This window comes from Monopterus albus, unplaced genomic scaffold (genome assembly GCF_001952655.1).
Source record: "Monopterus albus unplaced genomic scaffold, M_albus_1.0 scaffold72.1, whole genome shotgun sequence".
Taxonomy (NCBI): domain Eukaryota; kingdom Metazoa; phylum Chordata; class Actinopteri; order Synbranchiformes; family Synbranchidae; genus Monopterus; species Monopterus albus.
The window spans coordinates 1,650,160-1,666,049 of NW_018127952.1; the positions used below are offsets into that span (position 1 = coordinate 1,650,160).

General features: G+C 41.0%; 1 protein-coding gene across 2 annotated transcripts in view; it reads right to left on the reverse strand.

Moving 5' to 3' along the window:
- Positions 1-307: 307 nt before the first annotated feature.
- Positions 308-15,890, reverse strand: part of glceb (glucuronic acid epimerase b) — a 42,602-nt gene continuing 27,019 nt past the window's right edge. For both annotated transcript variants that reach the window (XM_020605836.1, XM_020605835.1), the window contains exons 3-6: positions 14,698-15,227; positions 6,664-6,909; positions 2,179-2,471; positions 308-1,586 (exon numbers count right to left, since the gene is read on the reverse strand). In XM_020605836.1, coding sequence (XP_020461492.1) covers positions 855-1,586; positions 2,179-2,471; positions 6,664-6,909; positions 14,698-15,214 — 1,788 coding nt within the window. In that variant the 5' untranslated portion in view covers positions 15,215-15,227 and the 3' untranslated portion in view covers positions 308-854. The remainder of the gene's footprint in view (positions 1,587-2,178; positions 2,472-6,663; positions 6,910-14,697; positions 15,228-15,890) is intronic.

Consider the following 15,890-nt stretch of genomic DNA (forward strand, 5'->3'; position numbering starts at 1 on the left):
CAAGCAGACAGATGCACCTAATAGATGACATTTCTATTTCGAGGAAAAATATTTAAAGGAGCACGCTTACTGACCACACAACAATATATGTAATCCCTCCCAAAATGATCTGTTACTATTTCTCACTATTTGAGAGAAAAGGGCTTCACAAAAGAACTGGAAGCTACTGTTTTGGAAGCGCAAGTATTTGACTGTTCAACTTTTCTCTAAATCGCTGACAGCCAAATAAAGTCATTGCACCTAAATAGCTTAAACATGGTACACTTAAAAAAAAAATAATAATAAAAAAAAAAAAAAATCATGTTTTAAAGTGTTTAGGTTTTGAAGGCTATGGGATAAAATATTGCAATGGAGAATTAAAATCCAAAATGTGTAAGTAAGATTTTAGTCGTTTGGCAATATTCTCTTGGAAATAATGTATAATATATTCTGTTATTTACAGGTTATCTGTATCAATAAACTTTGCAAATCTGGGATGTAATGGTAAAAAAATACAACCGGAGAAGGGACTTATGATGGAGGCATCAAAGAATTAGTCTTATTTAAAACAACACACACTCTTCCTGAACGCAAACACTCACACTCTGAAACTAGGTCTGTGCATAATTACAAACACTAGAGAGAGAGCTACAGTCGGTGCTGCAGAAAATACAAAACCTGCGACAGAGCACACGAGAAAGTTCTAGTGTTCATCCATTAGAGACTTAAACTTTGACCAAAACTAGGATGCACACAGACGCATTATGTGAGCACCCACCGCACATTCGATTATCCATTCAGTTCTCACATAGAGCATATTCATCGACTCCTCAGGCATCACCTCAGCTGTAGACTCTGTGCAGGTGATAGTGCGCCTAGTTGTGCTTGGCACGAATCCCTTTTAAGTAGTTTTTCCAGCGCTTGACCACATCCTTGAAGATGGGAGAACTGTCTATGGATGCCAGCAGTTGTAGCTGGTTGATGTGCGTGGTGTGATAGTCCCAGCGCGCCAGGTTGGGCGCGGTGCCCAGCATGAAGTGACGCAGGTCATAGATGCTCCCAGAGCCTGTGTCAAAGAGCGGCAGCATTGCCTTCAGCGACTCCATGCCACGGCTGAACAGCTGACCTGCTTCCCTGCCCAGTTTCTCTCCAGCTGTCTCAGTCAAGTCATAGAGTCCCAGCAGGGAGTAGATGAAGCCGTTGAGGACAAAGGAACTGGGAGTGGTGGGGTATTCTTCATACCAGTCGTATTTGTTCATGAACACAGCTCTGACCCCGTGCTGCGCTGAAGGCACCTTGTAGGGTCCTACTGCTTTGAGGGCAGCATTGAGGTAAACCTGGTCCTTGGTGAGGAGGTAGGCTCTTACTAGGGTGGACATAGCCTGGCCCTGTGCCATGGCCGAGTACCACCCGGGCTCCAGCGGCCGGAAGCCTTCCCCCAGTTTACGGGTGACCATGATTGGCCAGCCACCTCGTTCGTCCTGGTTGCGCACCAGCCAATCACTGGCAGCAAAGAAGGCAGCCATGTGGGCAGTGGTGGAGATAGTGATGTTGTCAACAAAGCCACGTCCGTGTAGGACTAGTCGCATCACCCGTCGAGGCATAATCTGAGAAGGAAATTAGATGTAAAAAAAAGACAAAAAAAAAAAAAAAAAAAAGACTGGAATTAAGATTTGGCATTAATTCTGAAATATCATCTTTACATGTCATTATTTTGTGTCAGTTTTCACAATGTGGCATTCCTAATTCAACAAATTTTAAAGTAAAAAAAAAAAAAAAAAATCTATAGTTACCTTTACTGTACATGTACAATTTTTTTTAAAAATCTGTTAAAAATAATGCTGCAAAATCATCGTGTGATTCGTTTCGTCCACACCACTAAGGGAAAATGCAGCTTTAGTGTTTGTGTGAAATTAATTATAAATGATCCAGTTCAGGGCAGCAGCTAATGCTTTTTTCCAATCACTGATTAATATGCTGATTATTTTCCCAATAAATAGATTTTTTTTTGTCTATAAAATGTCATGCAGGAAAAAACATTGCATAAAAGAAGATTTGGGTGTGTGGACCAGCTGCACTTTCTTTTATAAAATGTCCAAAAATAGTGAAAAATGTCTGTTGTAACTTCTTAAAGCCCAAGGTGGTGTTTTCAAACTGCTTGCTATATCCAGAACCCAAAAACGTTTCACCTGAACCAACCTTTGTGGCTTTCACAGCCTTGGTGTTGGACAGCCCGACGCCCTTCCTGAGGTCGGTGAGCAGGTCTCGGGTCAGAGTGCTCCAGGCGGTCCGTGGCCCGATACCGTAGGTGATTTCACGGTCTTTGAAGGTGATGAGCTGCATGCTGGTCACGTAGTGGATAGTGAAGGGTGGGCCCTTCTCTGTGGTTTCAAGGATTACGGCTATGCTGCCATTGGAGATAAACCGGATGTCCAAGCTGAGAATGAAGTCTCTGGAGTTACTCAGCTGGAGGGACACACCTTCTGAGGACTCTGAGGTTTTTGGCGTGGGGGGTGGGGGTGAGATGCAGTAGATGAGGAAAAAAAGTGTATAATGAACCACAACTACAGGAGAAAATACATTTCAAAGCATGTTTCCAATACAGAGCATGTGAGCGGGCGGATTTTAGACAGAGCACACAGAGAGCCCGACCCAGAATGCATCTGTGTCTTGCATAGTTGTCCAATGCAAACACTGGCCGTTGCGAGCTCAGCAATGTTACTAAAGCACTTTAAAAAGGAAGCTGAAAGGCCATACAGGTGTGCTGTGTATTTTTGTTTAATTAGGCCCATTCATTTGAATTTCACATATGACTCTGTGTTATATTCCTTGTTACACGGGCCTAACTGTAATTTGAAATCATGTCTATTTGGAAAAAGTAATCGTTGTGCTTTAGTACTTTGGGATATAAGGCTACGATTTAAGCTAAAAGTGAAATACTTGCAGATTTACCCCCCTTTTTGCAGTGAGTGGGCGCAATTTCAGTGGAGCAGGATGCAATCTGAGTTGAGCGCTGAGCCATAATGAGCAGAGCGGCCTGGTGCGGTTTTGGGGGGGAACACACGGAGTGGGCGAACAGCTCCGTGAGCTTGGAGCGAAAAATCTCACCACTCATATGCTCTGATTCAATACCTGGCATCTGATTTAAAAAAAATGCCCGACTTCATTTGACTGATTTTAAGAAGCTGATACTGGATGACAGTGGATTATTTTTAGCACACTGACTAGAGGCCTTTTTTTAACAGTCTCCCTGAAAATAGTCCCATCCTTTGACAGTACATTTCATGAAAGCTGTCTTTTTACTCATGTTCCCAATATTCACTCTGTAGTCCCATTCTCAAGTCAATAAATATGGCAATCCTAGAAATAATCTGTGGTCAAAACCAGAGTCATGTAACTCCTGGCTGAAGTGTCTTGCTGTGTGTATCATGTCACTGCACACTGGGCTTAATGAGGAGAGGGGAAAGGAGGGAAAACAGTGGGAAAACAGGAAATGAACTGAGTATCAGCAAGATGGAATAAGGGCAGGAAAGAAGAAGCTGAATCACTGCAACAACTTTTCCTTTGGAATCTCCACATTTCTTCCCTACAAGGCTCATACTGTAGATAGGAACTCGGATGACATTCAGTTTCCACAGTGTGACTGATGCTCTAACACTGTATCACCTCTGTGCCAGTTAAGTTCAGGCACTTCAGCTGCTGTTCTGAAGTCATTTCAAAACCCTTCAGCACTAACAGCTTCTGCAATGATCTCTCCTTTGGCCTCGTTACTTGGTCTGAACAATAATAAAAAAAAACTTTTCTAATCAAGGTTTCCCTAAGCATGAGGGCAAGAAAAGTGTGTAGGAGTCAAGAAAAATGGAAGGTAATGGAATGATGGTTTGCACAAGTGCCCTTAAAGCCAGCCTGAGAGCAGAGTGTGTGAAAATGAACCAAGAGTCAGAAGACAACTGAGAATCAGAGACAGAGATCTCACATGACACAAGCTGAGAAAACAGAAGCAGACGATGCAGACTGAGACACAAAGACAGTCGATCAGGAAGAGAAAGGAGGAGAGAGCCAGTCTGGCAGGGGCCTCTGGATGACTACGGCTCTTTAATGCACTCATAAATCCATTACTTAAGGCAAGGCAGAGAGTAAGTGGATTTGTACTCTGGCCCCGTGATTACTCTGCCATCAATAAAGGATGGGAAGGGAATATATACGAGATTCCACCTCCTCTGCTCTGCTCTCTCTGGTGGTTTAGCAGTAAGGCAGGAGACAGAGATGACATGCTGCTAGATATATATCAGCAAATACCAGGCTTGTATACATGTGTGAGCATATGAGATCAACATGTACTGTGCATGTGCAGATACAAAAGGTCTAAACAACAAGACAACAGTCAATGCATGTGTGTGATTATTGTACCACATTCTCTGGACACACAGTGCAGTTTGCTTATTTTAACTTCCAACAGGTCCAAAACGTATGTTCAGTCTACTAACAAACAAAACCATATCCCCAAATTTACAAAGCTAAGACCATCTACTTGTTGACATTTTACTTGAAACAACAATTAAAGGTTAGTTTAATTTAATTTTCTCTTGACTGAGTAGATACAGTAAGAGGAGGAAAAAGACCCAAACTAAAAGAAGGGAGTAAGACGAGGAAATGGAAGGACACAAAGACAAGATGACAAAGCAGAATATGGAATTAAATGGATAGTGCAAACATTGCGATGTTCAGAAAGCACAAGAGGGCCGAGCAGTGATAAGTGGGTGGAAATGAGTAAACAGAGGTGGAAGACTGAGATCTGGGGATAGACGGGGAAGATTAATGGACAATGCTGAGAGGGTGCCGAGGAGTGATGATGAAAACATGATGAGAGAGAGCTATGGAGAGAGAGAGAGAGAGTAAGGAACAGAAAACAACAAGGTGTAGAGTGGTGAAATGAAAAGAAATTGTTGATGGGAGGAGGCTGACAGCAGAAGAATTAGGAGGAGGGGAAAATTGCAGTGGAGACAGCAGCTCAACAGAGGACAGAAAGTCCTGGAGATATCAGCAGGAGATCAGAGGACAATAAAGACAGCTTACAGTCAGCACTGGGAAAAAGTCTCTGACTTCTCTGAATCCCCAAAATAACTCTGCCAACTATCTGGTGGCCTTGGTCACTTTACAGCTGTAAAACCAGGCCAGATTTGCCATCTCTAGCCAGATTTTATTTATAGTTTTGATATCTAAACCACTCAGAGATCAGCAATGTCACTGCAGGACATCATGAGGCCTGAACATTTTGAGGACATTCATTTTCTGACAAGTATTAAAGTGTAGCATTAAACTGCAAGTATTTCCCATGAATGTAGCTACTAAAAAAGCCCCACTTTTCAAAGATGTTTTATCTTAAGTACTCGACTCCATGTCTGAAAATGTGATATGATCAGGACTGTCCCACTGAAGAGGCATCTCCACCTTTCATTAAAGGGCACACCTAGTGGACAGCGGCCTACAGCTTTTGTTGGGTCCTTCTATACGTGTTCTTCTCTGTGCTTGTGCTCTTGCAGACTTTTGAAATGTCAGTCACAGAGTATTGTTCGAATTCAAAGTCTGCATCAAACAATGGCAGAGATTTTGAGCCTGGCTCAAAGTTATTAGAATTTCTGTCTGAATGTCTGTCCTAGGTCTGGTATTATGCAACTCTATTGAGTATTGATATTTTTTTTCCAGGCAAGAGAGTAATCGTCTAGATTTAAAATATTCCAGTCTATTCAATCTATTCCAGTAATACCAATTTGGAAATGTGCTCCGGTGTTTTCAGAAGTGTGCTAGCAGACCACGTTAACTCTAATTGGCAGGCAGCTACCATGATGACTGTGGTCAGGGTTAGTTGTCATCTCACTTATGTAGTCAGTGAGCAAGGACGCTGGTGCTCCAGTTGCACACTGAGTGCACCGCGTCCTCCTGTCCTTGGGAGTTTGGACTCCAAGCTCCAAAGTATGGGAGTCTGAATCTGGCACACCTGATGTCCTTTGACCAACAAACAGGACTGAAGTTAGCTGGCTGCCGCTGATAACATTTGATAACAGTTATTGTTTCAGTAACTCAAAGTCATAGTAAAAAGTAGACGTCTGGAGTGAAAATAACACTGATTATCAGTTTTTGTCTTTAGGGAGTTTCTTTGTACAAGACTTTTCAAAATGCATTTATTTATTTAATAAGGAAAACCTCAGAGAAAGAGTGAAAAAAAAAAAGACAAAAAAATTAATCTTGACAAACACTGATGCAAACAATGCAAAAACAAAAAATCTATAACACCTTTTCATTAGTCAAGCAAGCATTTGATAATAAAAATAAATCAAAACCTGTAAAACGTGAGTGAGATACACTATTGTAAAGCATTAAAACAAATAATTAGACAGCATAAACAGAACATCTGAACAAAACTGGATGAAATGTGTGATGCTGTGTCGGTGATTCTTTAAGTCACCCCCAATTTCAGTATCAGAACCTATCCTTAGGGGTGGGGTGGGGAGTCCGCTGTCAACCACACTGTCTGCCAGTATTCTCACTCTGTGGCAGTGACTCACCACTGACTATCATCCTGTCCTGGGGGTGTACTGGCATATTGAGCCTCCTACAGCTGCAGCGAACAGGAGACAAGCCACTTGCCCCGAGGCCACTTGAGCTCATGGAAGGCTTACGTACCTGGAACACTGAACTGACGCACGGAGGTAGCTCGGGCCTTGTCGTAGACACGGCTGAGACTGCAGCCCTTTGGCACGCTCCATGGAGCAGCGCTGGCTCGGCTATCTCTCTCCTTGGCTGTGTCGTAGACCTCCACATGGGGAGGGCGCTCAGTCAGGTTTTTGCTGTAATGGCTCAAACCATACTGGGCAATCTGGATGGCATAGAAATAGCCCTGAGGGCCCCACTGAGTGGAGAGAGGCACACCTGGGTGGAAAGAGGGAGGGTGAGGACAATGATAAGTAAATATAGAAAATGACCTCTTTACATGCAGGAAACCATAGACACTGCAATCTTATGCTTCTGCTTCTGTCTTTTTCTCATTGCTACCTTTATAGTGTACTGAAATCCTTTAATTTTTCTGCTTATATTCTCATCTTGTTCATGTAAAGGTTTTTATTTTATAGTTTTTCCATCTATTTCAAGTTCCTTTTTGTATGGCAGTTGTCATAATTGTTTTATTAAGGCATGAAGAAAGACAATGTTTATCACCATGGTCATATCAGTAAAACTGGTCCAAATTAATTACTGATACCAAACAGAGGAAGAGTAAAACTTTCCAGTAACCTGATGAGTCTAGCTATGGCATTCATTTAGATTCAAATCTGGGCCAATTTTGTAAACGCAGACACAGCAGACATTAGAAAAGGGTCACAGCAAAAAACAAGAAAAAAAAAAAAGGCTCTGAGAAAACCCACCAGCTATAATAAATGATTGGATGGTACAGTGGAAGTCAAGCGCCATTGCAGGCAAGCTTCTCTGTTCATGCAGCCAGAAATAGCTCAGGCAGGAGAATCACTCTGATTAACAGATAGTTCACTTAAAGACCTTGTGACAGAGAGAGCACATGTGCCACCCAAACCCCATCTTTCTGTGTAGAGGAACACAATAAGCTCAGATTAGTGCTAGGTGATAATGTGCCTCCCTCTTTCAGAGTAATCACCGCTCCACACGTAGCTGATCACTTACGTTCTACTTTCCTTGCTGCCATTTGTGCTGTTTGTCCCAAAAGGACCCATCTGGTACCAAAATCTAAAAGTATGGGTCCAGTTGCTCAGTGATATAAAAGAAAGAAGGATCATCTTGGCTTTCATGAGTTTTGTTTTTTTATTCTAGCTGTGTATGCAATAAGCATGTAATGTAATGTTAAAATGGAGATGAAAAATGAGCTTGAGATGATCACGTTGTTGTTTATCTCAAAATTTCTTCAGGGCTCAAGCCAAAAGGTTAGTGTGTACAATAGTAATAAATCTTATTTAATCTATAGTGCATCCTTTACACATACATAAAATGTAGCTTGACATATTTTGCCTAATACAAAAATAAAAGACATGGATGGATGGATTGATACTAATACAGTATATTCATATGTATTATTTACTAAGTGATAGTTAAAAACCTTTTTTAAATGATCATTAACAATTTTCCAAACTTTTCTACCAGTTTGAAAACTGAATGTCTAACCTTTGGGCTTCTCACTACTAAAACATGAAGTCACATTTCACCTGTCAGTGAGGAGTTTCACCAAAACCCCTCAGCACAGGACTCCCACACAAACACAACAGCAGGAGCAGATGCAGTGACAATGACATGATCCTTTCCACAAATGCTGGTAATTTATATTCAGTGGCCTACCCAACCATAGCTAGAAACAATTACGCTAAGGACTGAACCCAGGTTCCTGACGTGGTGGATGGGTGGTCTTTATGTCTGTGCTTACTGACCAAACCTATTCTACTTTTTCTCTGTGAAGTTACAGCTTACTGACTGCAGAGTGGCAGCTACACTCCCAAGGCACATTTCCAGCTGATCCCTGCAGTGTTTCCGATGCAGAGAGCTTATCTGGATAACCCATCCACACACTTTCAGTCAAAGTCAAGGTGAGATGTCTATCAATAAATTGTGCCAGCAGTCCCTCCTCCCTGCACTCTTCCATCAGGCCAGGCAGAGGGGAAATCCAGAGTTTTTTTTTATCTGTACCACTCAATTACATTATTTCATCCAGTCATTTAGGGTAGAGATTAGTGCTACTGGTGCATAAAATGCTTGATTTATTATTATTTTTAATTGCTAGTAACAAGCTTCATGGCAAACACATTCATGTAATGCATCTGAAACATGTATTTTCTTCAGTTTGGTCATCATTACTAATGGGGCAGGGATTTATATCCAATTTTAATGATCATTTTTAAAAGGACAAGTACATGGCATGGACCAGTACCACATATCACATTTAAGCAGTAGTCATCACAAACAATTCCTGATTGAGAACTGATATGTTCTTTTAATCTGTTAAAAAAAAAAAAAAAAAAAAAAAGAGCACAAATCTAAACACAGGCAAACTCTCATACCTCCCCAGACAAACACACATACTTCCAATCTCTTGCCAGGCTTTTCTTCATGCTTGTCTTGTTACTGGCATCTCCCTTGACAACTTAAGTCAAATGACTGTCAAAATCCTAACAATGTTATACTGTGCCACTCACTGAATAACACTAAGTAACCCATGTGGAGTTGACTGTTAAACCTGTACATATTTTCATGACGGGAGCAGGCTTTTCAAGAAATCTGGAAAAACTAGGTGTCCTGCCAATCACAGTAGCTTCTTAGCCTACTGAATTTAAAGCTGCAAAAGTGCTACACCATCATTTGTTGTGCAGTTTTTCCACCACTTTCTTTTAAAAGCTAATTAAAAAAAAAAAAAAAAACTCTAGCAGGTCAGCAAAATGTTGACGCCTGGATGAAATTATCTACCACAACCAAATCAGCTGAGTAGCTCTTTATAGCTTCTATCAAGATAAAATATAAAAATATATTTGGGCAAACAAACAAGCTCAGATAATCTCACTGTGAAGAACCAAAGTAAGCTGGATTACAATATTCAGCATGTTATTAGCTAAAGGACCAGATGTTTTCATCAGAAGCTGATGGGGCCTAAAGCGGAGCTAGTGAATTCTGGACGGGAAGTTACTTTTGGCTTGGGTGAGAAATGCTATGTATATGCAGGTTCTACAAAGTAAGGCAGACAATTTTCTGCTAAGACATTAGCCATAAATAACAACTTGACAACTCTATGGTCTATCAGAGCTGTGTTTCAGGAAGGTTTGTTATCTTTCTGTCTCCTTGTGACCAAAATGGCTTAATGCAGCTTTGTTTGCATTATGGGTTGGTATTCCAGCAGAGTATATCATGAAACAAATAAATACTATACTTATTTAGCTGGATATTCCACTTCCTGCTACTTAGTGATTCATAGACTACAGGAAATGCGACAAGAAATGGAATATAAGTGTTGTATCGGTAGTGTTTTCATGATTTTATTCCATACAAAAAAAAGCTAGAGATTATACATTTGCATTCAAAGACTGACAGTAAATTTCAGACTAATTTGTCTCTCAATCTAAAAAAATCCATCCCATTTGTATCACTTACAGAAGCAACTGACAGATGTTGAGAAATTTATAAAACTGCAGCGGATGCCCAATGCTAGACTTCTGTGAGAAGTTACAGAATAAGGCAGAGGCTACAGTGACATCGAAGGACCATTACGATAGTTATCTGCTGCTAAGGTTCCACTTAAACGACTTGTCCATGGGTAGCAGGCTGTGTTTGGAGATAAATGCTCCCATGACCTTGTTTAAGCCCTGTGGTACCTCTGACTGTGACAGGCTAATTAACGAAATGCTATTTTCACCTACTGAAATGTGCAAAGTTGAAGAAAGGTGTGCATGCTTACGGATGTGGAGTTCTAAGTAGCAAAGAGCCTTGGGTTTAATTAACGGACCTTGCTAAACTGTGTGTGTATGTGTAGATGTGTTTCCTCAGTTTTGTACTTAACAAAAACAGTCTGCAGGAAATGGGAAAGTGAGAATAATTTGGCTCTCTGCTGCTCAGCCCAGAGATACTACCACCCGGCTGTATTCCTCTCTTGACCCATTTCCCATTATATACAATATGTTACCTCCTATACGCATGTTGTAAAGGGGCACAGTAGGGGTAAACGCAGTACAATTTGTTCAGACAAAAATTATGCAAATTACACAAGTATACAATTCATTGAAAAATCATATAAACTAAATAGAAACATTTGACCATATGTATTAACAGGCTTTCGGACCTATCTCACAGTTCAGTATTCTCTGCATCAGTGCAAGGATTACAGCTCAAAAGAGTGTGTGGTGGAATTACACATCTCACAGATTTTACTATAAAGAAAACATTATGTGGTTCTGTTTCAGTGATGAACAGAAAAGCTGATTTGTGTCAACACATAATACAAAAAAGGGGGTGGAAAAAAAAAATCAATGTGAGAAATTGCACTGTCAGTCTCTGCAAAAATACCTAAATGTTTTTTGGAAAATGGCTCCTGCAAACACTGGCTATCATTAGTAATAAAGCTAACCTCTGCATGTGACACTATGCCAATGAGTATAGCATCATTTATCACATCTCTAGACCTGAGTGGGAAAAGAATTCAGGACTGAGGTTGAATAACTATGAATAACCCCTTTTTATATTTCTCTTATTTTCGCTGATAACAGATGATAACGGTATTATTTTTTTTTTTTGTTATACTTGTATAGCGCTTTTCTACGCTTTACAGCACACTCAAAGCACTTTCACACTACTTGGCCATTCACCCATTCGCACTCACAAATGCTCACACATTCATTCACTGGTGTTATCACCGGGAGCAACTGGAGGTTCAGTGTCTTGCTCAAGGACACTTCGACATGTTGACTGGACAAGCCGGGAATCGAACCACTAATCCTCCGGTTAGGCAACGGCCTGCTCTACCTCCTGAGCCACAGCCGCCCCAAATTTGAATATTTGAATTCCTGGTGTGATAATATTTATTTTCTCTACCTGGTGGCTTTAGACATTTGACAGTCAAGGATAATGAATATCTATTTTTGCAATTTCAGGTAAATTCTCTTGGATCATGTTCTTCATGTACAATATACCAGGGTCCATCAAATACATTTCCCCGAGGGCCAAAGTTTTTCTAAGCAGACACTACGGGGGCTGGACTAGTGGCTAAAAAAGGTTTAGGCCTAATTACGTTACTGTTATTTTTATTGCCCTGTATAAGTGTGAACTAACACCTAGGCCTATAACCCTACTTAAACTGTTTAATGTTAAATGAAAACGTGGAAAAAATAAATAAAGCAAAATGTTAAATGAGGACGCAGCACAAGCCACACTCCATTCATAAAGGCCTATCCGGAAACCAGCGTGCAAATTATATTGTGCGTTTGTGCGGGGGCCTGCTTTCAGCCAAGGGGCTGCTGTGTTGAAGATGTGTGCTCCGGCCAAATCCACACACACTGTCACACAAAATAACACAGCAAAGCAGTTATATATTTTTATTGTTATTTTAAAAACACCCCCCAAGACCCCTGGACTTCACACACGGTGACTAAAACCAAACCCAGGCTACTGCTATAGTGACATAAACAAGGAGTTTTGCTGTACATATTGATGAGTTCTCTTCTTCTGTTGTTCCTTTGAACTGTGGTGTGCCTCAGGGATCCATCTTGGGGCCAGTTCTCCTTTCTTTGTATTTACTTCCCCTTGGATCGATTTTTATGAAATATGGGTTGTCTTTTCATTGTTATGTGGATGATATTCAAATTTATTTGCCATTGAATGTCAAAGCTCATTTCAGACCTTGATGGATTGCCTGAGGGACATTAAGGCATGGTTATCACATAACTTCTTACATATTAATGAAAGTAAGACAGAATGTGTTGTAATTGGTAACTCTGGTGTCACTGGTTCTGATATTCCTAGTTTTTTGGCCTCCTACCTGAGGCCTCATGTGAGAAATCTTGGGGTGGTATTTGATGGTGCTCTTAAGCTGGACGAACAGATAAAGTCTGTAGTTGAACCCAGTTTTTTTCAATTACAGTTCGACTACAGTTGGTCCAAAATGCAGCAGCTCGTCTTTTAACTAATACACGGCGCCATGAGCATATCACTCCAGTCCTTGCCTCTCTACATTGGCTTCCTGTTCGTTTTCGGATTGATTTTAAATTGTTGATGTTTGTCTATAAGGCTGTACATGGTCTGGCACCTTCATATATTTCTGGAGTATAAAAGCGCACAAGCTCAGAAAGGACACTTAGGAACCTGTCTGTTTTTAAATCACTTCTTAAAATGCATTTGTATTCATGGGCCTTCGACAATTTTATTGATTGATGTATTTGTTTTGACTATGTATTTTTCTTGTTATTTTACTGTATCAATGTGTTTTATCTGGTCTTAGGTATCTTTATTATTATTATTATTATTTGTTTATGTTTTACTGAAAAGCACCTTGTAACGCAGGTTTAGAAAGGTGCTATATAAATAAACTTTGCTTGCTTGCAAGTGTGTGAGGGTACACCTGACTCCTGCAACGGGTTGTGTAGGCTACTTGCTAATGACAGATGGATCTTTAGAGCCTGAGGGTTGAATGCATGTATTTGAGGGCAGTTAAAATTATTTACCCCTCAAATGTTCTGGGGGTTTTGAAAAACAAAAAACAAAACAAAAACAAAATATATCGCCGACGACTGTGGTTCAGTGGGTAGAGCAGTTGTCTCCCAACTGGAGGGTCGGAGGTTCGAATCTCAGTGCCTGCAGTCCACATGTCGAAGTGTCCTTGGGTAAGACACTGAACCCCCAAGTTCCCCCGATGGTTAGAGCCATTGGTTGAGTTGGCGCCGCAGATGGCTGCCTCGGTTCTGTACCAGAAACAAATTCCTTGTGTGTGTAACATACTTGGCCAATAAAAGTGACTATCCTTATCTTCTAAATACCAGAATGTATTTCTTTCCTCCTCATATTTTCTGATTTCATTGATATACTGCCGGCTGAAAGGAAACCTTTGGTGGGCCGGATGTGGCCTGCAGACTGCCAGTTGACAATCCATGCAATATACAATTCCGTCATTCTGACTGTCCATACTGTAAATCTATTATGTGATCTATTCAGTACACGCAACATCCACTGCACATCTGTCTGTTCTGAACAAGGGACACCTCCTCTGTCGCTCTTCCTAAAGTTTCTTCCATTTTTTTCCCCATTAAAAGGTTTTTCCCTTATCCAATTTGAGGGTCTAAGGACAGAGGATGCTATATGTTGTACAGATTGTAAAGACCCCTGAGGTAAATTTGTGGTTTGGGCTATACAGGTAAAATCTGATTTGCCTTGAAGTATTATGGGGCCACTTCTTCAAGCGAGCTGGGCACTGAACTATATTGATGAGAACGTGGTTTCAACTAATAGGTTTTTAAAGTGAGCTATCGATCCTTCCTGGCAATTATTTAGAAAGAACCTTAAACAAACTAACAAAAACTTGGAGGATGAACTCAAACTGTGAAGGAACAGAGAGAGAGACATACTCACTTAACAGACATGCAGCTAGATAGATATCTCTACAAAGAAATGCTGGCACTGAAGAAAAGATACAAGTGTAACAGACGTGACACAAATCAGTGTTTAAGAATAGCATTTGGGAACGGGTGGCAGAGACTGAGTAGGTGCTTATGAAATCTGATCTACCTTGTTAATTAAGCCTGGATTCACTTACTCAGAGATTAAAGAGAGAATTCACAAGGCAGGGCTTCACTGAACTAGACCTCATTAAATAAACCCCATGTTTCTCAGTGACATGGGATTCATTAAAACACCTAAAAGCTCAACCAAAACTCTAATCAATCATCACATACACTGGGCACTACGAATTTGGTCTCCATATGCTCAATCTATGTTGCTCTGATGGTGTATGCAACAGACTGTTGGTTTACATTGAGTAGCAGTAGTTAGGTTTTCTTCTAGTATCTAAACTGACAGTAGAACTTGTGCGTTTGTAAAAAAAAAATATTAATATTCAGATGCATAATGATTTGACTGTGTGGACATCATACTGTAAGCACAACTATGTGAAGATCTGACATAGGTGTATATTCTCAGAATGTCCTAGGATGAATTTCAGTAAAAACGTTTTACCTTCCACTCCACTTATACACTTGACACGGTCGCGGACCTCCACATTGTATCCCTCAAACGACATGAAGACTCCATCAGGGTGGTAGGGCTCACGCTGTGTGTAAACCTTTGAATAGCTGTGCTGGAACTCAAAACGATCGTAGCCGTCGTACTGCACTACTTTGCCATACACCTCAAAGTACTTTTCCATCCAGCTGAAGGGCAGGTAGATTTCTCCCCCCTCTCGTCGGCCTTTGATAGTAGACTCATCGTTGATCAGGCAGTCAATTTCTTCATACCTGATCCCACCAACAACCCCAACAACAGGTGGGGGCTCTGGAGGTTGTGGAGGGTGTTGCTGGCTGCTGATGCTAGCGTCACCCACTCTAGGACTTGGAGCGACCAAGGCAGCGCGGGGCAGGAAACGTAGGGATGTGTCGCTGGAGCAGCGGTTCCACAGCAACACGGTGATGAGTGTGAAAAGGGCGCAGATAACAATCAGGGTCTTGTAGTTCACCCGAGCAGCCAGGCAGCGCATGGTTACAACTCACCTACATGACACAAACACAAGTGACATATTAGAAGCATGTAATATTGACCCCAATTGTTTGTTAGGCCAATCAACTTGTCAGCCTGTGAAAAACTGCACACCTACAGTAGTCTGACTGCACAAGCCTGCTGGAAAATATGATACAGCAGCCTTATGTTTCTAAACCCTGTCAGTATTAACTCAGTACACGCTACTTAATCTTACTGTTAGAGAAAAAAGGATTAAATTAACAGGAGGTCTAACGAAGCTGAAAATGTGAGGTAGAAGGCCTGGGAACTGCACCCTTAAAAGATAAGTGGGACCAGCTCTGCGAGGGACCCAACAATAAGTAATTAGCTCTTTTTATAGTGATTTGTCATTGGTAGAGCTAAACTCAGGCTCAAGGTGGACAGACGTGGGCTTAAGCACTTCCGCTGAGAGAATATCATATTGCCACACTGGGAGACAATGGGTCTTAAGCCATGTTTCATTTGACAAATGTATTTTACACTGACATCAGAACATGGCTACCTTAGTTAATGTCAACAGGCAAACAAGTTATAATGGATTAACTATGGATTATCTACTGATCAAAAATCATTAATGTTCTGATTCAAGTGACATCTCAAACCGTCTCAAACACACCTGATACAAATAAGGATTTGCCAGTTTGCTATGTAGCAGA